At 37.4% G+C, this 24,887-nt stretch overlaps 1 protein-coding gene across 8 annotated transcripts in view; it reads right to left on the bottom strand.

Annotated features, from left to right (window-relative positions):
• Nucleotides 1-24,887, bottom strand: part of ARHGEF10 (Rho guanine nucleotide exchange factor 10) — a 110,368-nt gene that overhangs the window by 21,995 nt on the left and 63,486 nt on the right. For 6 of the 8 annotated variants that reach the window (XM_041477411.1, XM_041477415.1, XM_041477417.1 and 3 more), the window contains 7 exons: nt 14,783-14,898; nt 13,283-13,410; nt 12,630-12,730; nt 11,588-11,709; nt 7,841-7,927; nt 6,268-6,491; nt 5,044-5,201 (listed from right to left, as the gene is read on the bottom strand). In XM_041477411.1, coding sequence (XP_041333345.1) covers nt 5,044-5,201; nt 6,268-6,491; nt 7,841-7,927; nt 11,588-11,709; nt 12,630-12,730; nt 13,283-13,410; nt 14,783-14,898 — 936 coding nt within the window. The remainder of the gene's footprint in view (nt 1-5,043; nt 5,202-6,267; nt 6,492-7,840; nt 7,928-11,587; nt 11,710-12,629; nt 12,731-13,282; nt 13,411-14,782; nt 14,899-24,887) is intronic. The other 2 variants (XM_041477416.1, XM_041477418.1) reach the window with 1 other exon arrangement.

Raw genomic sequence — 24,887 nt, 5'->3', positions numbered from 1 at the left:
TTTTTTTTTAATACTAATAGATCTGTGTTATGTCACTGTGTTGTGCCACAATTTTTTATACTCTTTTTAACTTCTATTTCTCCAGAAGTTACATGCCATAGTTTATACACCAGTGTTGAACAGTATCTTGCAATGCATATATCAGGCTGTTTAGCTGCATCAAAGTAAGGTCTCTCATGCTCATAATATATTTCCAAGAATTCAGTGTAAAAGGGCATTATTTCCATTAGTGCATTTTGCTATTCGTCTTGTGATTTTTTATGAATTTGGAAAATTAGTTATCTTCCTATCTGATTAAATTTTAGTGAATAGAAGAAGTTTTAAAACAATGTCCATTTTATAGGAAAAGTTTTAAAACCATGTTCATTTTATCCTTCTGTGGTTTGTTTCCAGAAAACCCAATGAAGGAAGTAAAATTATTTCACAATAATTTATAGGAATAGGCTTCCTATTATTAATTTGTAAATATTTTAAATATTTAGTACTTTTAAAAATTGTAATTAGTTGGTTCACTCAGGTCTTCATATGAGATAACCTATTAACATATAGTTCATTTCCTCAGAAACTCTTTTCAAAGTTTGTAGTAGTCTTCCCTTCCTTTATGTTTTCAGTCAAGCTGAACCCAGCAAGCGTTTTTGTTGACAGCTTCCTCTCTTGCTTAGCAGCACTATTGATGCTTTCAACAGAGCTGCCAACCCAGCCCTGGGAACAGCAGGTCTTGGTTAATTAGTGCACTGGAGCACAAACATTTTTTCCATCACATGGTACATAACCCAGCACTGTGGAGGAGTAAAATGGTACCTACAGAAGTCAAAAGTTTAGCACATTCCTTATTATTTGAAAATAAGATGAGACACTCAGGCCTGCTCTTCTAAACAATGTGTAACTAGGAATGTCCTACACTGTGCATGCATACTCATTTTTTCTCCCACATGCATCAAATTCTTCAAGCCAAACAGCTGACAGAGCTCTTCCTACAGTTATACAGGGGGTGGTGCTGAGGTCCTGGCATGAGATACACAAATAAGACTGAAAGCAGTGTCAACATATTTCTGGTGATGAGTATAATGTGACACTCAAAATGGAGTATTTTATCTCCATTTCAGTATCACTGCTCTAGTCCTCTCCCTAACAGCTAAATACCACTGTTTATTTTTCACAGCAATACCTCTCACAATGTCTACTTGAAGTGGCAATCACATGCCAGAAATCCACTCTTCAGACAAGCTAGAGCAATACATGGATCCACTCAAGCTCTGACTTTGACATCAGCATTTTACATTCCACATATTCTTCCTTTCTTCCATTTCTCGGAGGACACAAGGGCCTTACCAAATCCATCAAGGTACCTCACCAGTCAACTGACTTGCTACCCCTTCACTGTTATAACAGTTTCCCTTACTCTTGTGTTTCCTTTCAGGTTTGTTTTTTTTTTCCATTTTCCTTTATATTAATCCTCTGAAAATGCTCCATTGATTAGTGTCACAAAGCCTCTATGGACTTCCTCTATGGGAAGTAATCAAAACTTCTGACCAACTTCAGTGCTCCCTAAGTTCTTACCAGTGAAGTCTCTTCTGTTCTGTGCATGGCCAAAATTGCCTCAGCTACTATTTCACTGGACCAAACTCTTACTGAACTACTTAAATATTAATTATTCTACTTTCTGCCACAACAATTCTGAGTTTTTATTTTCTTTTTCCTGTTTCTCTCCTGTACTCTTTACAGGACTTTATGAAAAGGAAATGTATATCAATGTCCAGCAGAAAGGAAGCTGGAACTGACTACAGTGTATCAGGAACAATACACCTATATTATATAAAGATTGTGATTTCCCTTTCCTAAGATACTTTTGTGAATGGAAGTCAAACACGCGCTGACCTTTTTTGCCATTACATCACTCAGAAAACACATCTGCTGGGCTGTCTGCAATCATCACAAAGGGGTTTTGTTATGTTTTTTAAACAAAGACAGTACAACACACTTTTCCCTTAACCTCTTCTAAGCATGTTTTTAATGGAAATATTAACTCAGCCAGAGGCAAACACTAAAGGCAGAATTTTTCAGACTGATAACTGTGCAAAAGAGAAATTTTGCAATCTGCACCACTCCCCTTCCTATACAGAACAGAATTTAATTTACTGGCTGTCTCACAGTTCCCAAAACAAGTCTTCACATATACATAAAATTAAGGATTAGTGAGGATAATTTTCAGGGGTACTGTTTTTACAATTAACATATAAGCTGACCTGCATCCTAGTGTTCTGTGATATTTTCACAAACCATCATGTCAGCTCACATTTAAGAGCCAAGTAGATTTTATGGTATCAGCACCTCAAGACTTTTCTTTCAGTTTGTGTTCAAATACATTAAATTATGTATTTTTAAGTACGTAAAATACTAAAAAGTACTTAAGTACTTTTTACCTCATATGTGAAAGTATATGGATACAGAGGTATCTCACTAAAATATGACTACCCTCCAGAAAGGAAGTTGTGCACCTCCTACTTTCCCACTAAAATGGCATTTGCTCCTTAGTTTACTGTACAGACTTCTCAGTTTCCATTTTTTACTACTTCAAGACAAGATTTTCTGCAGCCAGAGCACTCTGGATGCTGTTGATCTGACATAGTTCTCTAGTGAAGAAAGTCAGAAGAAAGCACTTGCTCTTTGTAAACAAACATCATGGATATATATATATATACACTGACCTCTCTGAGAACAACTGGAGAAATTAGAGCTATTTGGGTAAGTGACACAAATGACACAAATCATGGGTCTCTGACTACACAGAGTAAGGCATCAAGCTTCAGTGGCTGAACTGATCCACACAGTTGCTGCCCAGGGAGGAAGACAAAAGGACCTCAACTCTGTCACAGAGTGTGAGATAGATTTTCATCCTAGAAGAAAGGTTATCCTGTCTCATTCATGGAATCCTGCAACAACCATTTTTTTCCTGTGCATCTCACAGCACTTGTCCTCCTCAGGCTTCAAATCAAGATGCAATGCAGTGATATATTTCACATTCACTTTTAAATCTTTACTTGATCTCCTTTATGATGGCAGACCAAAACCCAAGCTGAAGTGGCTGAAAAGTAACCTCCTCTGCAGAACAGAAGGCAGCCCTGATGAATTGCACAAAGCTCCTCAGAGGTTGCATTCCCCCTCCCTCCCATTTCACTGCTTGGATTCCTTTGTTTGGTAAATAGGTCAGTGCTCATAAAAACACCCCTCCAGGGCTGAGTGCCTCACATAACCACAGCAGCCAACATAAGGAAGATGGATGCTAACATGGCAGCAGCTCAATCACACAACTTCCATGGGGCATGGAGAACTGAAATAAGCCACACTGACCAAGCAGTAAGGAGAGGGACTACAAGATTAACTGACAAGAGTCAGAAAAATATCATTATTTCCCATCTCAAAATTCCAGTGATCGTGACTCAGACTGTGACAGGCTCTATGAACACCTCTCACTGCCCAAAAACTGTGTCTTCAGAAGAAGACAAACAGGGGATCCTGGTCAATGCAACAACCTCGATCTCATAACCAGACTGTAATGCAGTCTGGTTAACAGCTCTGCCCCACCTTTAACATTCTCTGTAGATAATGCAACCCATGAATCCTTTCTTAGCTATACTGCCAAGGATGTCAGTTGTGTTTTTGAAGTGGTCTTTTCTGGAAGAAGTTGAGTGATAGTAATTGCAGTCTTAAAACAGCTTAAATATACCAACACCTTTCAGATAAGATGACAGATTCACTTTAATATCCCTCCCAGGTATGTAGAGAAACTGAAATACCAAAAATATTATGAATCTAGGCTCAAGACCTCATTCCTGTACCTCAAAAGCAAAATGTTATTCAGTGGTAAAAAACAATGTTTTAAAGGGAACTGAAATTTAATGCCTGGCTTTGGATCAGAGACAACAGCTCAACAGGAAACCTACTGGGTTGAAGACAACAACTGGACAAAGGAAGTTGCTTTCCCAGCACTTTTTCCTAGATCCTTTGTTGCTTGGGAAAAAAAAAAAAAAAAAAAAAAAAAAAAGCATCCTGTACCTTTCCCAGACAAAATCTTTATATGATCTAATAGCGAACACATAATTTGTTCCAAGATTACAGATACTGATTTGGTTCCTCAGTTAGAGACTGGTAGGATTTAGCAGCCAAGGTGCAGTGCCACACAAATGCAGATGAACTGTTCACAGGGCCCACCTCATTAGAGAAGCATGACAACCACCATTACTGCAGCTCACACAAACAAGGCAGGTCTCTGCTGGCTCTGTGCTTTGCAAGGTTAGGAGTCTCTGTGCTAACATTTCACTTAAAACATTAAGGTTTCAAACTCTGAGCAAAGCCTCACTGATTTTGAACTGAATCACTATATATATGCAATACTGCAGGGAAGTTAGTGAGATGTACTGGAAGCACCTGAACCAGCTCTGTAAAAGACAGCTGCGGTTCAGAAAAACTGCCTGGGATTCTCCTTTATTCAAATGTTTTAGCCAATTATTTAGCTAGATACAAAACAACCAACTGTGATGCTAATAGAAAAAAGAGGCCTACCATAAAATACATGAACTGCACACATAGGAAAGACTTATCCCATCTGTATAGTAAAAATGGAGTTATCATTTTAAATGAAATATACAGAAATCTCTACCAATAGGGGATTTCTGCATTTCATAAACACCAATACTTTGTAGTTGAGAGAAATAAGCACTGTGCCGTGTAAAATACTGTGTACTGTTGTTAGCACATAAATTTCTGGACTTTTGCAACACTGAAGACTTCAGGGTTTGAGCTAAGGGGGAAAATCAATTGTCATATGCATGTATGGTAAAAGTGGGAACAGTATCAAAGTTCCTACTATCCTTCAAAAAGAGACAAGTCTCTTCAGACATACCGGAAAGAGCAGTAATCCTAGTTCAGCAGTTTTGCAAAGAATTTTCAGAAAATACATTAGTGGAAAATTACTTCTGCCAAAATACACTGACATGTCAGTTCCTCAGGATGCCATCAAATCATATCACTATGCAGCATTACCTTCTGCTTTTGTGTAGATTGAGACGTTTCCATTTACCAAGCCAGCAAACAAGTACTGAGACCTGTATGTTAAGCTCATAACAGTGGATTTTTCAGGAGTGAAGAAGTGTTGAAGTCGAATTTTCTTTGAGCCTTGGCAACTTTTGTAAATAGAAATGCTATAGAAAGAAGTAAGAAGAAACAGACCTGTGAAATTATGCTTTACATAGTTCTTGCTAGAATATGCAAAAGAGAAGTTTAAAATAAAATATTGGGGGAAAGAGGATTTTCTCCTTCAATTCTTGACACCCCAGAATGTCTGTGTAGACAACTTGTAATTACTTAACATTGACATATGACAACACATTCATATTATCTTGTCTGCAGAAACAGTTATTCAAAAAAGAGACATAATAAAAATTCTGCTTAAAGTCCTTATTATGAGTCTATCTAAAACTTTTAATTAGTTAAAAAATATATATTACGTGGAAAACTAGGGAGAAGAAAAGAAAAACTCACTACCAGACATCACTTACACTTAAAATTTCCACAATTCCTATTGATTGTTACACTGGGTATGGTAAGAATATTTTTAAATCTGGAATTAAATCACTGATTTCTAGAAATGGCATTTTCCTTGGAAAATTTTGATCTCCTTCATTTATACTGGTTACAAACACCTCCAAAAATCACATGTATTTACACACTTATGGCCTCACTAACAAGATCTGTTTGCTAACTGACCTATAAGTTTAGAACATGTAGCCTTGTTCTACAACACTCCAAATCAAGGGATGGCTCAGTAGGCCATCAGTCCAAAGACAGCAAAGTAATTCATGTCAATAGTAAACAGCAATTTTTTTTTTCATGTGACAAATCCTCCATAATATGACAGGGCAGAAGATTAATGGACTCCTCTTTGCCATTCTGAAAATTTTCCAATACCTGAAGATTGCCTTGTAATGTAACAAAAGTAGTATTTCTATTTTTCAGATATGATGAACTAATCCTCTTTCATCAAAAAGATGCCCTGTTTAATTTCAAATACCACACGGTGTAATTTTAAATAATGTAGAGTCCATTTTATCCTTTATTTAAGTGGAAAGGATACCTTGAGGTCACGGGATAATACCTGGATACTTTATAAAAAAGTAACATTTTCTTGGAAGTATCTCACACAATTTTACTGTACAATAGCAAACTTAATCAATAAATCATACACATGACACCAAAACCAAGAATCACCTTCCTTCTTCCATGCCAAGGCAAATAGTAGGCACATTAGAAGTTTTTGCAAGAACGTTTTCAGAGTCTGGAGCTTTATTTTGCTCTTTCAGCTTCTCCTCCTCTGGTATGTAGACCATGCAGAGAATCCGTGATTCCACATTGAAGCACTCAATAACCTTGGGGCTGGAGCTTTGAAATGAGACTATTGCAACCTGGCCCATCTGATTTGTACAACTGCCAATCTGAAATGAAAAAAAGAAAATAAAAAAAAGCACAACAGACCATGACTGATACCTGTCTCCAGGAAGATCAACAAGTACAAGAAGGAATGACTGGAATGTTAACTGAAGAGTGCATCTCAAATTATATGTGCCAATATGAATTTTCATGCATAAGAGAGTAATTTTCAGACATAAGAGAATAATTCAGCACAAATACAAGATATATCAAAATATTATACATACAAACTTGCCTTCTACACTCACAAAAATGTTTTTAAAGCAGGAATAATATTATGGCTTATTCTGATATCTGACTCAAATGTGTATACATTTGTATAATGTAATTACTGTAAGTATCTGTGCAACATGCTACTTTAATAACTGGTGTTCTAATTGTCTCAAGTTCTTTAAAACCAGGTAAAATGGCTGAGGCCTGTCCTTTGCACAGTAACAGGTCTACAAAGAAATGCTCCATCCCAAAAGAAAGAGTCTGGTAAACTTGCTGATACAGAAGCCTAAATTTCTCCCTGATCCAGAACTAAGTATCATGAACATGTCCATAAATTTGCACATTTCAGGGATCAGGGAGCAGTAAAAAAATCTACCCATATACAGTACATATTTTTGTATAGTAACTCTTTCTGTTTATACAAAATAAAATAGTAAAGAAAAAGAAAGAATATTTTGTAGCAGCAGAAAGATTTAATTAGCATGTTTTTGCAACTACTGTTTACAAATGGCAAAGACAGAAGGAAATTATATGGGGTGCCTTGAAAAAGACCACTAAGAAAAGCTATTTCTAACTTTTAATTTGCAAGGGTTCCCTTAAAATTTCAGTATTGTAGTAACTAGAAAAGCTCCTGAAATCATTAGCTTGCCTTTTTTATTTTTTTTTTAAGAACATCTCCTATCCACCTCATTTTCTTCTGCTGGAATATCAGCATATCTGGGGTCATAGCAATATGCAGAATAAGTTATTTTCCTATGCAGATTTAAACAGATTATTTTTGGCTAAAACATTCCTGAAATATGAAAACAGAGAGCAGGACAGTGTAAGCTCATATGGGTTTTAGTAGCAATTGTTACAAATTAGCACATAACTCCCTTCTGAATGTGCTCAGCACTTTGGAATTCATTCCGTGCTGCACAAACCACACGCACTTAACTGACATCCTACAGAGACCAGCAAGATCACATGACAAATTAGTAGCTAATCCTTTATCTTTAAACAAATAAACAAAGAGAAAAAAATCAACCCAACATTTCCTTCATACCTACATATTGTCAAGAGTCACAAAAAGCAATGGAAAGAAACAGGAGACAACCACTTTCAGATTTTCCTTTGGGTGAAGTGTAAAGGTGACACTTACCCAAAGAAAACCATGTTCCACAGCACAGGAATCTGACTCTGTTTCTCCAGCAAGGTATGGCTCAGGATTATAAGCAGCACATTCAACCTTCAAGGAGAGGAAAATGGAGCTGTTAGCACATTAAAAAAAAAAAAAACAAAAACCCAAAACCTGTTTCTGTCTATTTTAGTTTGTAATTAACTGAAGCATTTAAGGATATCAAAGATTCTTGTAAGGCAAGAAGTCAGTTTAGTTCACCCAGCTCCCCCGGGCAGGGTCAGCTGAACAGATATTGCTCCTGACACATTCCTCATCTACCCCTGCAGACCTTCACGGCCAAAAACTACAAATTCTCTTTTTCTGATCTGCTCAAATGCTTCATGACTTTTATTAAGTTTTTTCATCTTCCCAACCTGACACCATCCCTGATGTAATCAATTCCCTGTTACTTCTCATCTCAGACACCAGGTACTTCTCTTTCGCTGCAGTGTCCTTTTGCATAAAAGGCATGACCCTGCCTGAGACACCTCTTCACTAGGCTAAATCAACATTATCATTTAATTACCTATACTTTTTTAACAATTATTTTTTTCAAATTTTTGTTTTTAAACTTATTATTGCCACTTTTTCAACTGACATTTCTCCAGCAGATGTATCATCCTCATGTGTGTATTTGAGAGCAGAGTTTTCTCACCAAACATACTATTCTAGCAGAGCTGGTAGCAGCACTACACCAAGGTTATACCTTCAGAAGCCTCTTTCTACACATCTCATCCATTACTACTCTTTGTAACAATATTACATTCCTAACCAATCCTCACCTTTCTGGTCTATCAAAAATTACTTTAACAGACCAACTAAACCACCTCTTCAACCTGGATTTAGGAAACTCCTAATTTCTCAGTGAGCATACCATGTGTCTGTCCTGCTGACTGTCATCCTTTTCATCTTTCTTTCCCCTTCCCAAACGATTTGTCCAGGTGCCTTGGTCATTTTGAACGCTAATACTATCATTCTTCAGACTTCAACTCCCTTCCAATCTCATGTCATCATGTTACTGTCAGTATATTAATAACAATACTCATGATTTTATCATGCAGGCCATTAAAAAAAAAAAAGAAAGCAACACCAGATTCAAGGTCTATATTTAAAATCCATCCGAACTCTGAACATGAATCAAGCATCAAGAATCCAAAAAAACCCCATTTTTATGACCAGTCATGGTTTTCTAATTTCCCTAATATCCACGGCATGTAAACACTTCAAAATATATAAAAGCAATTCATAACTGTGTAGAGAATAAAAAGGTTTCTAATGAGGTGTGATACTACATTTTTAAACAACATTTTCTAGAATTCAAACCAATGTTCTCATCTTGGACATCAATGTCCCTGTGATTATATTGTAGTACCAGCAAAAACTCAGTTAGTATTAACACAGACTACTCAGTTAGTATTAACTCCCCATAGCCTAGCAACATCACCTCCCAACAGTGAACAATTAAAAAAAAAACAAAAACAAAACAAACAAAAAATCAAAACAAATTCAAAACAAACCAAACCCCAAACAACAACAAAAACAAACAAACAAAAAAAAAACACCCAAAAAAACCCCACAAACAAACAAAAACAAAAAACAAAAAACAAAAAAAACCAACCAAACAAAAACCAAAAAACTAAAAGACAAAACAAAAAAAAAAAAACCAAACAAACAAAAACCAAAAAACCAAAAGACAAAACAAAAAAAAATCCCAAAACAAGCTGGCAAAATTTAAGAGTTCTAAATTCCAAGTTTACTTCATTTTCCAAAGTGCAAAGAATTTTACAGTCTCCTTGAAGTCAGCAGGCATTACAAAGTGATTTGCCTCAGTAGAAAAAATATTATTTATTCAGCAAAGCAATTCAGTATATACAGATAAAAATTTGAAATCAGTAGATGAAAAAAGAGGAAGAAAAAGAGCTTCCATGCCTGTCTTAGCATGTCTCATTTAACACATGCTGAAGCTATCTACTTGAAGTGATTTACAGTAGCTGTGACAATGAAATATATCACTAGTGAAAAATAAGACAGTCTGCATGTTGGATATTTCCCAGGCTCCTTGTTACACCTTGTGTCACTCTGCATCTTAGTCAGAAGCAATGCTTTTTCCATAGTTAAGCCCCGGTAGTTTAGCTCCAAGTCTTGACGCAAGCCAGGGATGTAAACCTGCTCTGGTGGCTCCCTCCACCACTGGGCAGCCTGAGCAGGACACAGAGCCAACAAACAGGATAAGCCAAGCAGAGGTTCTCTTCCCACCCTGAGCTGGGGCTGGAGAGTCAAATTGCAGCTGAGACTGCAGTAATACTTAAGTCATATTTTCTAGTAAAATCAAGGATTTGGCAGAACCAGGAATGACACCTGGGCTCACACCCACATTGCTTTAAGGAGCTGCAAAACTGGCAAAGTTAGCCCAGGGCTAAGGCCAATGTTGTCACACATTCTGCTCTCCTGAGGTGACCAAGGCAAAGATCTCAGCCAACTGCAAGGTGACAAACTTCCCTTTCCTTTCAAAATAAGAAGACTCTGCTCTAACTTGATTACAAGAGTTGAGCCTGGGCCTTCACGGATCCTGGCACTCATTTTCAGGACTTACAAATGCCTGGGCTCTAAGGAAATACATACATGATTTAAGTTTCTGAAAAAAATTTAAAATAGCTGGTTATTTCACCAGTGGTGACTTTAGAAAGTAAACCTCAGAAAAAGCTGTTTAAATAAGACAAGCATGACTAGTTGTATGGGAAATCAGAGAGTTTCAGTAAACTTTGACTGCTCTGAAAACCAGTATCATAGGAATAGATTGTCTTAGCACCATTACACATTTCTACTGCATTTTGAACCACCAATCATCTTCCCCCAACATCCAGTTTGTACGCTCACATTTGAAGTGAAGCTGTCAGCTGAGCGTCCCTCCTGTGCAGGCTGTTCTAGGAGTGAGGGTCTGCAGACTCACCTCTTTAAGCAGCACCCATGCAATGGCATTAATTTAACTTTGGGATTCTATCCACACATACACAATTTCATTTCCATTACTCTTTTTGCACAAGACTTACTGACTGCTGATCAATAAGAAATCCTATTGGTACACTGGAAAAACAGCATCCAGCACTCTTCCCTTTCATCTATTGGTTTGGTATTGTACTTATTTTCATCATCAAAGTCAATGGTCAATAAGGCTTCAAACGGACACATTGCTTTAGGAAATGAACCATTAAGACAATGTCTATATAATTGTTCAGAATATGACATTTTACATACAATTCCACGAAACATCATTTTAAAAAAATATGTTTTAAATATTGTTCTCTGTGTACTGATAAAAATCAGAAATTTGAGGAGGATTTAGCATAGTTACACCAGGAAAGGACCACTTTCATGGAGATCAGATTCCTGCTCTTGTAAGCTTTAGGTTACTTCTAAGCCCCAAACAGACTTGGAAATCTCAAGATGCACTAAAAATTCCCCAAGAGTTCTGTTTACACCTAGTGATTCATTTACATATGAAAGTGAATGTCATACTAAACATTATGCTCCTTAGTGCCTCAAAGACTGCAGCATTTTGCATTCCTGTGACTCTTCTGGACCTTTAATTGCCAATGGTCTTAAAACAAAGTAGCTACTCAAGAGAACTAACAGATGTGAACTAATAGATGTATTTACAATATGGTATTCTTTAGAAATTATATCACACAAGAAAACCTAATTGTAATCTCATATCAAAATTCCATTCACCTTGAACTCCTGTTGCTTGGCCACCATCACTGGCATGTGTCTAACAAGGAGAGGATGTTTTTCCTTTTTGATTTGATTCCCATCATCTTCTATGCAGAACCAACCTAACAAGTTATCCTCTGCTGTAATGGAAAGAACAAATAATAAACACTCCACAGTCCTCTCACTGAATAATCACTTCCACCTTTCCACAGGAACAGAAAAGAATTCTGTCAGGACAAGGCAATACAGATCAGGCTGTTCTTATGCCACAGATGCATAAATGACAACACCAAACTGTGAGCAAAAATTCAACTGAGTAGATTACATACATACTGATAATGCAAAAAAAGAACATCTTACGTTAGCAAAATGTTAAGGGTAGTCTCTTAATGATCTTGTAAATTGAATATTGAAAGAGGAAAAGACACATCAAACCTCTCCTCAGGACTCTAGGAAATCTGTTTGTTGAACAGCATTTCTCTGCCTGTTTAAGAAACATCACCACCAACTGCCAGTTATCATAATTAAAAGGATCCTCCTGCTGGAATGATGGAAACACCCATTCTCTCTTCTTTTTTGTTACTTTGCTTGTCTTCTGTGAGACATCACAAAAGCACTCTATTTTGACCATGTGCTGGTGAAACTTGCTTTCAAGCAAGTTAATGTTTCTCAACTTAGGCACTGAAAAGTCCAAGTATCTTTGGAAACCTATCCCCTTGTGCAAACACAGGAAAAAAATAACACCACAAGACAGCATACTTTTTATTGCTCTGACTTAGAGACTATTTGTATTGACTTAGACGCAACAATTAGTAATGAATACCAGACTGCATTAAAATACTGTGGAAAATATATTCCTTCAAAATGAGTGCCCTGTTTTATCTATAATGCTATTACTTTGTAGTGATACACAGTCACTACTATTTACTGTATTGCAATTTTAAACATCTACAGACAATTTTCACCCAAAAAGGAAAATCATTCTCAAAAAAAAAAAAAATTACACTGTATATTGAGAGCTATTTTAACTTGTTAGGAAATTTGAGTAAGTAGGAATTACCAAGGGCTAGTTTAGCCATTTGTAAATTGTTGATCCAAGACTGTTTGATGGCAGGAGTAAATGTATTGAACACAGCTGTAAAGAAAGTTGGCCGCCCAGACCTGCAGTACAGGAAAAAAAAAAAAAAAAAAGCCACTATAAATGCGATGGGTATGAATACAGCCATGGTTAAAACTTCTGAGCAAAATGAAATTTCATTATTTTCTAATACTTAGACAAAGACTCAGCTCTGATTTCAGTGTGCAAGCTATGATATGCCATATGTCCATCTTCCTATATTTTACACAAAATGATATGAGAGGAACTGGAGAAGGAATATAACAGTGACTGCTATTAGATGCCACTGCCAGGGCTCCTCTCTTGCTTCTTGCATCCAGAACACTGGGCTGAGGAACAGGAGAAAAGCTAGAGCACTGCTCAGGAACATTAAAGCTGGGCTGAGGAACAGGAGAAAAGCTGCAGTGCTGCTCTGGAACATTAAAGCTGGGCTGAGTATGGCCTAAGAGCAAAACTCAGGGGCTTACTATGGAAACAGAAGGGAGGGAAGAGCTACAGATTCCCAAATCCTCACTAGTACATATACCTAGACACTAGTATCTATTCCTAAAACACAAACCAATTTAGAAAATTTTGTAATCAAGATTTCTACTGACTTGTCCTGTTTTCCTGGGAGTTGCAGCTGAATTCTACAGCGATCTGCTGCTCTGATTTCATCTTCTTTTTTCAAAATCAGTTTTTGTAAACCTGAGGTCCAGTCATGGGCTACAGATTGGTTTAAATTCTGAAAAATTAAAAAAAAAACCTAAGATTCAACACCAGCCTACCTGCAAACAGAATAATAAGGTGATTCCTGCATATAACAAACAATGAAACACGGGCTTCAATTAGACTACATTTCCACCATGGATCATTTAGCCACACTTGTAAACACAGTTTGAGCCAAAACGTTTACAGAGGCATCATGAAAGATGTGTAGTCTAAATCTGTTTAAGATGCTGAAACAATAACTTCAAGGTGAGTGCTCTGTTGCAGACAGTAAAAGCTCACCTGAATGCACAAAGCATCAAGACTAACAAATACACAGAGGTACACACGCTTTCCACCATCAGAATTCTATGACAACTTAAGTGTTTTTCAAAAATCAAGAAGCTAACCTCATTCCTCTAAATAAATTCTTTTAATGATCTTACATACATCTACCCTGAAACAATGACTGAATTTTAAGTTTGCAAAGCGTAGTTGGCTCTGACTGTCAGTGCAGGCAGAAAGATTTTTTTATATGGTGATGGGTGGATGTCTTTTGGTATATCTGTGCTATACATATTCCCAATTATGCAGATGAAATTCACCTTCTAATACTTGAGAAGCTTTTTCCAAAAGCACTCTTTCCATAAAGTTCATTCAGAGTATATATTTTCACAAAATTCTATGTTTTATTTAATACCTTTACTCTGAAGCCAAGATATGTCAAGAGAAACTCAGCTTTTATATATTCATACATATACACATATTTGCAACCTGTGGTGGCAGGTAGGAGTTAAAAACTACGTGTAACCACATATAAAACATATAAAAAACAAGCAAAAAAGTAATTGTTTGAAGTCTCAAGGCTTCATTTGGTGTTAAGTACTATATTTGTTTGCCAGAATGTAAGCTAAATCAAAGGGATATGAACAAAGCTAAAGCAAAATAGTTTCAAAATTCTTCTGAAAATCCTTTTATAACTGATTTATACTCAGTTTTAAGTACAGTTTCCCCCCCAAAAGCCAGGATTATGAGCTTGGATGGGGATCAAGAGCTTCCTCCAAACAACCATCCTCCTACTACCATGTCTAACTGCAAGAATCCAATTTCTTAACATCAAAATGTAATTCTGTTTCCATATAAGCTTATCAGCTACTCAACAAATGAAGACACTTGTAGTTTCCACCTACACTCAAAAACAATAAAGAAAAGGAAGATTAGAAGGACAGCTGTAATCTATTTATTACACTTAACAGTAAATGCTGTTAACTGGAGATAATACTAGAGGTAAAAGTTATTCCACTTTTTGTAGAGAGAACTAAAGAATGCCTTGCACAAACCCTAGGGGGAGGCAATTATACAACTTTACAAGAACAAACTTGAAAAATAAATCCAGCTTTGTTTATTACCTGGTAGTTTCCTTTAAGGCTGCTTATTAATTGGCTAATTTGACCTAGTACATTCAAGTCGTGTAAAAGGTTCTGCAGATCATGGTACAGTTGCCCTGGTCCCATATAGAGCCTGTCTGAAATGAATAAAACCATAAGGTTATACATAACAAAATATGCAATTTTCCGTTGAACAGGGAAAGTATCACAAATACAATACAAACATATATTACATCTTAAAATCAGAGTGGTTTATTTCTTTGCATGTACAGGCATTACCATTTGCATTTACTTTTACAACACCTTATTGCCTTTTTAGCTACAAACAAGATTCAAGTTGCTCATCTAGTATGACGGAGAGCACTATCTACAGTTTTAATATCCCACACTAGAATTGTAACAAATATCAAAGCTTCACTGGCCCCAAAATCTCTTGCTGCCATGGAAGTTTTGTTTAGCACCAAACATCGGACTTGCTGTAACACATTAATGCAAACTTCTTTCCAGGAGGTTGTTTTTGGTTACATGACAAGCAAAACCACTTTTCTGTAGCTTTTGCTATGATAGTTTAAAATTCAAAATTTTCTTTATTGATTGTGAGACAGCTCTGGGTCATATATCTATATCCTAACTCTAACACAAGCTTGCAATTTCACTGAACCACTTGAAATTTTACTGCAATCATGCTTAAGTCAAAAAAAGAACTGTCCTAAAATCAGCAGCAAATCTGAACAGGAGCAGAAATATTTTAAGCTAATAATCAACAAGTACAAGGGCTTATAAGGGAACGGTAACTCAGACAAACACACTGATTACTAGGATAAGGTGTCCATTTAAATGCACAGAGCTTGCAAACCCCTGCTAATATACTCTGACTACCATGATGCTAGGAATGGAATGGTTATGTAATTCCTTTGGAAAAAACACTCACTGTCCCATTAAAAAACCCACCCTGACTCACACAGAGTCAGCATGTTTCCCTTCAGCTGAATGACAGGAACAGGACTGGTTTATATTGCCAGGAAACTCCTGCAGATTCTTTAGCTCACAGAGTGTAGTATCCAAACTGTGGATCCTTCATCCTTAGCACAGCTTTAGACACCAGTCTGTGGGCAGCAAACGCCCCTGGATCAGAAGGATTTCACTGGTGTGTTGGCAAGAACAGGATCTGAATACAGTGCTGGCTCTGTAGACAGCTCAGGAGCATGAGCATGAGCTGTGCCACCTGCTCAGGCTGCAGGGCAGAGGGCGCTGGGCACAGCCCAGGTGCCACACTCACACTGCTGGCACCTCCGCTCCCCCAGCCTGCTGCAGGGCCAGGGTACAAAACACAAACCAAACACAAAGCTGTCCAAATAGCCTAAGTCAGAGTAAATATTAAAAATAAACATGCATGAAACAATTCCACTTAAATCATTAGTATCTTTTTAGTTAGGTATCAAAATAACTATTTTCTAAAGACATTTTCCTGTTTGCATCATACAGATGGAGGCCATTACAATGGTTTTTTTTTAATGCAATTCATTATATTAAGCTGAAAGTCTGCCTTAAACCCTGAAAAGCATAAAATGTCAAGTCTCAAAGAAAATATTAATGACTACTTTATTTAGTTCTCCATTTCACTGCAGGAAAGTGCAACATAAACCTGAAATATTACACATTCCCATAAAATTCCGAATTTTTATCTGACCCTTAAATCTTCTGGTAAATTGGATCAATAAAATTATTTTTGTGCATTGCACTTGAGCACCAGACAGGGAATGACTGCCCTTTACTACTGTTTACCATCCAGATAATAGATGTGATTATCATCCTCTTCTTTTCCTGCTCTGAATGCTAATTAAAAGAACAATCTAGCCTTTCTTACCCTCAAAACCAAATTAGACCATAAGAAAAGATTTACATTTATTGTACACCATGAAAAGAAAAAACTCCAAAGTAGAAAGAAAGAAAGAAAGAAATTTGAATTTTGAAATTATGGTCAGTTGAGTATGTTTGCATTCTTCTTAAAAAAAAAAAAAATTAAACACTTTGCTTGAACTGCAGACTCCATACTTTCATTAAGCTGCATTTTCACTTTCTTCAACCCAAATACTTGAAAAATCACTCTTCTCTCTTTGTATCTATCTTCTGATAGCTTACACCTTTTTTCTTGCTAATATCCACAATAACTGTAATTTGTTAAGTATCAAAACCACTAGTTCCTAGATGCATCAAATTTCGATTTTTATGGGGCTACTTGCAAAGAAAGGTGCAGATCAGTATTAACAGGAAATCTGCTGAAACCTAGCTAAAAGCCATGACAGTGTATCTGGCACTGTAAACAACACAAATGATATCATTCTTGCTCCAAATTTCTCTGACAAAAAGATAACTTCTGCAAAAAAAAATTTACAATGAACAGAAATAATTGTTTGATTAGTTGAGTTTTTGGCAGAAGTCCAGTCACCTGGCATTTACAAACTCCACTAGTAACCAAACCAAACATCTGCCGTGAAAAAATTACTTCAAGTCTTTTTGAAATTTAGCTTTGTGGGTTTGAACCAGGAGAAAACTTAGAACAATCAGGCTGTGAAAAGCTGAGTCTGTGAGGCTTCACTTGTACAGGACGGATATTTTTCACCCAAGCAAATTGCATTATTCTTAAATCATAAAAGCCAGGGTCACAGCCAGGGTAGCCTGATAAAGACAGTTTGCAGACATTTTGTTTATTATTGTTTGGAGACATTAATGCAACATATAACAAGCAGCATCTAGGCAAGTCCTAGATGCTGCAGGACTTCATGCCACAGTCTTCAACTGAGGCCACAAAGTAAGCTTTAACCGCCTACACAGATGGGCTTGCCCTGGGCAGGACATACACATCCAGCCTGATAATCCTCTTCTTGAAGCTTCAAATAATCTTACAAATATCTTTGTTCCAGCCTTGGAAATAAATCTTGAATTTCATTCAGTAATTGTCACCTGAGTATCTTTTGTCTGCATCATGCATATTTTATAAGATATTAATAAGTCAAGATAAAAAGGATGCAATATGAATGTCAAAGCAAATAAACTAACCTGGCATCTGAAAGGCTGTCACACAGAAAAACCAAACAAAAGTAATTTTAGGCTCATTCATTAAAAGATCACATTCTTAGTACAGGAAAGGAAGCACAAAATCAAAATAGTAAATAATTAATAATAGTCTGCTTCCATCCTCTGATGTTCTAGAAAAGAGAAACAGCCAAGTTAAGAAGAAATTTTAATAGCCAAGGACTAGGTCAATAGGCACCACTAATATCAGCCTTTCACCGAGGTCCCTAGTGGGCACAAACTGGCACAGAAAAATAAGGCTTCAGAAATCAACAATTATGTAGATTCATCAGAAGCAAGTTCTCCAAAAAGTGATCACTTGGATTGTGTCTGGAAAATAGTTGCAAGTCATAGCAAAACTTTATCTCTGAACTGGGTCCTGCAAGGGTTACTCACTATGCCTTTTGAAATAGAACTGGCTTCTCAGCCAGTAACCAAACACTGACTACCAGCTGATCCTGAGAATCCTCTGATGGAGGGTTTTTCTTGAGTGGAGGAGGTGGGGGAAAACACTACTCTGTTCATCAGATGTTTCTCAGTTCACAGCCACAGACTGGCTGCTTCAGCCCACATGTTCCCTGACCATTCAATTGCTAGCTATTTTGGGGTGGGTGTTCACTCCTCCTTTTATCCATAGAGAGTGCACTGAAAAACTCTTGGCTTTACTCCAAAGCAGATACATGGTCGGTTTCTTTTGTACTGAGAAATGTTTCACAAATGATAAAGACATTTCCTTCTCTTTCCAAGTCACTCTTGTTAATTATCAATCTCTAAAACAACTTCTTTTTCCTATGGGAAAAAAACCTTTCACGGTTTAGAGAAGGCTCTCCCCAGCTCTACACATCCTACATGCTACAGAGTGTGCCTGGGCAGGAGAGAAGGCAGCATGCTGTAACCAATAACCACATATGTGGCTTCAAAGGCAACTTTTTTGCATTCCACCTACAGATCAAGGGTGAGATCTTGGCTGCATGTAATCTAGCAAGAATCTTTTTCACCAACTCCTTTGTTGCTAAGATGTTACCAGAGGAATGTGTGCCTCCCTGCTACAGGCAAATTTACTGCCAACAACCAGTAATTCTTGCAAGCTACCCAATTCCTTGCTCAGCATAACAATGAAATACATTCAAGGTTAAAAAAGAAAACAAAACCACAACTTGGTTTAGAAGGAAGCAAGGAGGTTAAAGTTTAAACTGATTTTGCTGCTATGTAAAACCGGGGAGAAGATTTGCTTTTTATAACAATTTCTTCTTAGGCCAAGATACATTTGAGTATAAGACCAAATATTATTTTACCTGCTTTTTTCCCAGTATTACTCTCAGCACCGCAGCTTCAAATTCATCCATTTTGCCTGGTATGAAACAATTTTTATAATTGGAACAGGAGCAATTCTAGGTGATTTATACCCAGACATTTTCAAAGCCTGCAGGAAATTCCCTGGGTGTGGTTAAAGTCCGTTTAATTTGGCTCAGACAAAAGGAGAATTGGGAAGGTTGTGAATAAATATACACATGCTGGAGAAGTGTCTGTGTGCTAATGCCTGGTCAGAGGGGAGGATTCCCACCTCTGGCAGAAGGCTGCATTGCTGGGGAGCAGCCACAGCTCTCTCCTTGCACAACAGCAGCTGCTTGAATAGGTGCTGGCACAGCAGCTGGTCCCTTGGGATTGTTGTCCACCCAGTTCTCCTAAATTTTCAATTTCCATGGCCACTTCAAGCATATTGGTTATCATAATCCTGAACTGCTCACACCCTATCCTTCCTTTCTAAGAATTACAAAGGGACACATTTATTTTCTATGGTGATTTGTTACCTGTAAACATTTTCTACAAGCTCTTGCTGTGTGTTCTGATTCTCATTTGTGAATTAATTTTATCACAGATTTATGCTACTAAAGACAGAGTAGATGCAATAACCCATAATTTGAACATCTATTGCTGGGCAAGAAAACACAATGGCTCAGCTGGCCCCATCCCATACTGAACTCCTGTTTATTCCCAATTAGAAGGATTTTCTTCAAGTAATACAATTATATAAATCCAAATGTCACACAAATTAAATAAAAGCCTCACTCAATATACTTTCAATACAACTATTTTTGCAAACATTTCTGTATTGTCCATCATGTTGAAATGAAATACTGTTAATCAGACAGAATGATAGGTGTCTCTTTTACTGCAAAGTAACTAATACAGACAACATCTGCCTTGAGTATAATCATTGTAATGACGTTTTCTCCACAGAGTTCAGAACCACAATACATCAATATAAATTGCTTTTGGAAAAGCTATACTGAAATGAAGTGAAAACAACTGCATCATGAAAATTCAAGGTCCTTATAAAAGATTCCTTTGCTTCTGAGCAACACATAGCCATGAAGTCAGGCAAGTGTTGCACAGAATGGAAGATCATGATGCTCAAATGCAAAAACCACAACTGAATCTGAGAAAGGCTCTTTTCTTGACCACAGTTCCAGTGTTACTGAGGGGTAACACAAAATTAATGATAGTCTTGAAGAACATGCCAGATTTGAAGACCACTCTGAAAGGTTGGTATATCCCCAAATTTGACTTGCCATTTGCAATCTGGCCTTGGAGGCTGAGAACATTTGTATTGCTTCCTCCCACTGAGCCATCTGTGTGCATCTAGGCAGCACACTGAAACGTCAAATGGTATGAAAGGAAGAGATTTGGGAAAGTTTCAATCCTCATATAGAGCATAAAAATCACCTGGGATGGGGGAAGAAGTTACATATGTGGGAGGTAACTTTAAAAGCTGCTGTATCTGAGGAAGGCATATAAAACTGGTACTTGTATAGGATTACACACTTAGAACAAACAAAAAAAAACCAGGCCCTTACACAACATTTCAACTATTTAAACCAGAGAAGCTTGCACAGTCTTCTGGAAAGTATCGTGATACTAGTTGAAATCTTGATCAGTTCATAATAAACCAGACAGAGATCGTGAGATTGTTAACCTATTTATGTTAAATTATGATGATGCAGCAGTAAATGCAGCAGTAATATATTTAAAACCATTTAATTGTAGATACACCTGTTCAATTCTTTAAATCTGGCTTTGATTGTCCTAGAAAAGTTATGTTTGGTTTTTTTCCTGAATAAATAATAGGCAGACAGCAACCCACAGCTTAATTTATAATGCCCACCATTAGAAAGGACAAGAATGGAGATTGTGAAAGACAAGGTTGTATCTGAAGTAAAATAGTTTCCTGTACACTGAAGACCTTGGCAATTAATATAAAGAAGGAAAACCAGAAAGGTTATTAATAAGGCCCAAGATTCAATCACTGCAGTTGAGGATTCTTCCTCTATACTTGGTACTGAATCCTGTTCCTATAGATACACTGGTATGCAAAACACACCACTGCTTTACAGCTGCTCAGCGGAAGAGAACTTATCAAAGTGACAAACAACATTCTCCTTTCACAGCTCTAGTGGAACTACTTTTCTCAGTACAAACAGAAAAGGAAATCTTTATGTGCTATTTTATATGCAACCAATCTATTTCAGCAACAAATAAACAGAGTTGGCAAAAAGATTGTGAGTCTTGGAAATACACTAATTCATTTAACAGTTCATACTGATGTTCTGTAAACATGTTTTCTTTGCAAACTCCCTTGTCCCAGAACACCTAGCTTTTGCTAGAAGGCTGGTGATGAGGGCCCCCTTCTGTGCTAAAACTTTATCTTGCACAGAACTTGACACATCCAAGCACCTGTTATACACCAGAGGCACATCCATACCTCTGATATACATTGTCCCCAGAAATTCTGTATGAGTGCTGAAGCCAGTAACAAAGCAGATGAGGTTTTCAGATGTTGAACTACCAACTTCCTGCATGGTGTGTTATGCAAGCAAAGTCCCTGACAGCACCCACATCACTACCCTCCTCATATTTGTGTCTTCACTTGCTCACTCATGCTGTTGCTCTTTCCACACATGCATCAGAGAAGCACATGGGCAGGTTCAGTTTTCTTGTTTCTCCTTTATGAGAGTTTTTGAACAGACAATTGGAATTTGACTAAAATAGTAATAAAGAAATAAAAAAAAAAGTTGTCCAAAATCCTGGCTTATGACCTAAACAAGTCCACAGGTCAATTTAAAGTTCATCACAGAAAAGCAGACTTTCTGCCCTCCCCTGGTTTGCTTTTTCATGCTAAATCCAACTCATGATCTCCACAGCTGCATTCACCCAAAAAATCTGAGCCACCATAAGTCAACTAGGTCTCCTGAGATTATACCACACGCTCAGGCCCAAACTAACAAAGTTTTTGAGTGGCATCAGTCTCCAGGTTTGGAAATTTAAGCAAATGGTAAGTCAGGAATGATGTCAGAGAACAAGAGTATAGTTGGCAGCCATCAACAAAAAGCTCATGCGTGCAGCTACTCGCATGCATCTTTGCAGTACAACCCTAATTTAGGCTTAGTAACCTAGCATGGAAAGAAGCAGCACAAGCATACACACAGTATTAGGTGATAAGCAATAAACCCCTCAAGCTTACTAGAATGCAAACTATTCAGTTCAGACATGGTGTAAGCAAGCAGTAAGCAAGCAAGGACTCTCCATCATCAACCACCATGAAGAGCTTTATCCTAAACATGAAATGACACTGTTCAGTCTAATCATACTTTAATCATGTAAGCACCAAAACATAATTTATGTTCTAAATTATTGAACTTTATAATCTGAGTCTCTCAAACTAATGTATTAAATTAACTATTCTCACTGCCATGAAAGACAGGGGAGTTCTTCAGGTCCTAATCATAGAATCAAATACCACACAACACCCAGTACACAGAGTAGAGGTGGGAAACAAATCTCTCAAGTCTCAACTCTGACAAAGTATTTTTAACATACTGTCAGTTACTAATACCTTTCTCTCAACTGGTAATTATATGAATGCTGAGACCTGTCTTTTTCATTGCACCAGATCCAACATTGAAGAAATAGCTTGCATAAAAAATACCATCTAACCACAAAACTGCTTATTCACATATCTTGAGGAATAGCAAGATAAAATCAACAGCTTGCAACTGCAGGTAGTGAGTAAGGTATTGAATTCATAGTGCTATACCATTTGTGAAAAAAATTATATAAAAGAATGCAAAACCACCAAGGAAATGTAAAGCCTCGGAGATAGTGAGAAGTAGTCCATACATTGAGAGCATGGCTTCAAGATTATATTAAGCTCCAGCTAATCCTGACCACACTGGAAATTTCAGATATAAAAGGCCATACCTATTTTTCCTTCTGACAGCCGTACTGTGTCAGAGATTAAAGAAGCAGGGAACATGAGGGAGAAACATTGGAGCCCTAATATCCTCACGAGAGTGGACCCCACAGCCCAGCTCCCCAATGTCACACTGACTGGGACAATGATCAGGGGTCTTCCTGGACTATGCACTGACTGCAGTTCCTGGCTCTGTTCCCAGGAGGAAGAAAAATACTGTAAACAAAGACTTGAGAGTGAAAAAAAGAAGGGCCATGACCCTTTCTGTCACAAGGCCCAAAGAGGAAGGTTGAGGACAGCATGGACCTGGAAGCCCCTGCCCTCCTAAGGAGGGAGAGGGGTCACACAGGACCTCTGGGATGCACCGGCATGGGCACAAAGGGTGAGGGAGAAACAGGGTGCAAAACGACAAACACTGATATAAACAGGCAAGGAAAGTACACGTGTGAAGGCATTTAAACAGTGAATGTACTGCAGGGTCCCAAGACAGGTCTGCAGGCAGTCGTAAACTGGCCGAGCTGCCAGAGGTTTACACTGGAGCTCCCATCAGACTATAACAAGTCATGTGGAAATGGCACTGTGAGGAGCTCACCTCCCTCTTTCATACACACCAGCCGGGTTTCTAATAATTTTACTACTCTGTGTCATGACGTGGATGAGATCCCTGGCAACACAGAACAAGGTTTATAGGAAGTGGATGACAAATCCTCTAATCGCTATAAAAAATACAAAAGGCAAAGAGAAAAATCTCATCCTGCATGGGTGAGACAAGCAGGTAACACCTAAATTTATCCTTGCTAATCCACTAGATAGAAACTTACGTCCACTTAACAAAGTCAAGTATTTAATGTCACCCCATTTGCTCAGATGAACAGGCTTTTTGGCACTAGATTTATTTAAACTCTTTGGTCTTTTGTTTGTATATATCAGTGACAGTTTACATTTATAAATATATTAAATCTCATTTAGTGCATAGTATTGTCTTAAATAACATTAAAATAAAGACTTACATTATTAATCTTTATATATTTCATTGAGATGAAAGCTAGTTCAATTAGCAAGTCATACCACATCTTTCTTTCTAAAATCTTATCACCAGTGCTAGAGTTGATATGTCACTTAATATTAGTTTTGCTTACTCTGGATATTGTATTACTATTGCTGTGCCTTAGAGGGATGACAAAGCTGACTTTTTTTTTTCTTCCCTAATTCTGTATCTCTCATTAGACAAACCTGCAAAAAAACCTAGTTTTAATGGCAGTGGCTATCACAGCAGCACAATCTTCATTTTTGAAAAGAGATGTCATTCCACTGAGCAAGATATTGACAGAAACAAGTGCACACTCTAGCCCATCAAACATCCCTCCCTGTTTCCCTGGCAACACTCAGAGGCCTACACAAAGTGACTGCATCAAGCAGAAGGGAACTTGGAAGGGAGGAATAATTTTTGCACTTCAGCATCATGTCACTACTATATTTTAGAGTAAACAAACCCCACAGAGATCAAGAACACAATCAAGTGGAAACAGAGTACAAATGTATCCCTGGAACTCTGAATGAGAAAGGGGAGCAGGCATGGTTTAGCAGTGCTGAGCTTTGCTCTCAGTTACAAACTGTAAACCTGTGAAAGAAAAAAACCACATGAAAATGTAGTCATAAGCATACTAACCTGATTTTTGACTTCCCTGTTTTCTTCAATGCTCATCACTGCATGGTTATATAGTACAGATGAGTCCGGCTCATTTCCCCCTTCAGCCTTTAGACAAATGGCTCAAATTGATGGGGTTTCTTTTTGCTTAA

The sequence above is a fragment of the Pyrgilauda ruficollis genome, unplaced genomic scaffold (assembly GCF_017590135.1).
Source record: "Pyrgilauda ruficollis isolate IOZ18807 unplaced genomic scaffold, ASM1759013v1 scaffold40, whole genome shotgun sequence".
Lineage (NCBI taxonomy): Eukaryota > Metazoa > Chordata > Aves > Passeriformes > Passeridae > Pyrgilauda > Pyrgilauda ruficollis.
The sequence above is the reverse complement of the archived record's forward strand: the minus strand, read 5'-3'. Positions and strand labels throughout refer to the sequence as shown.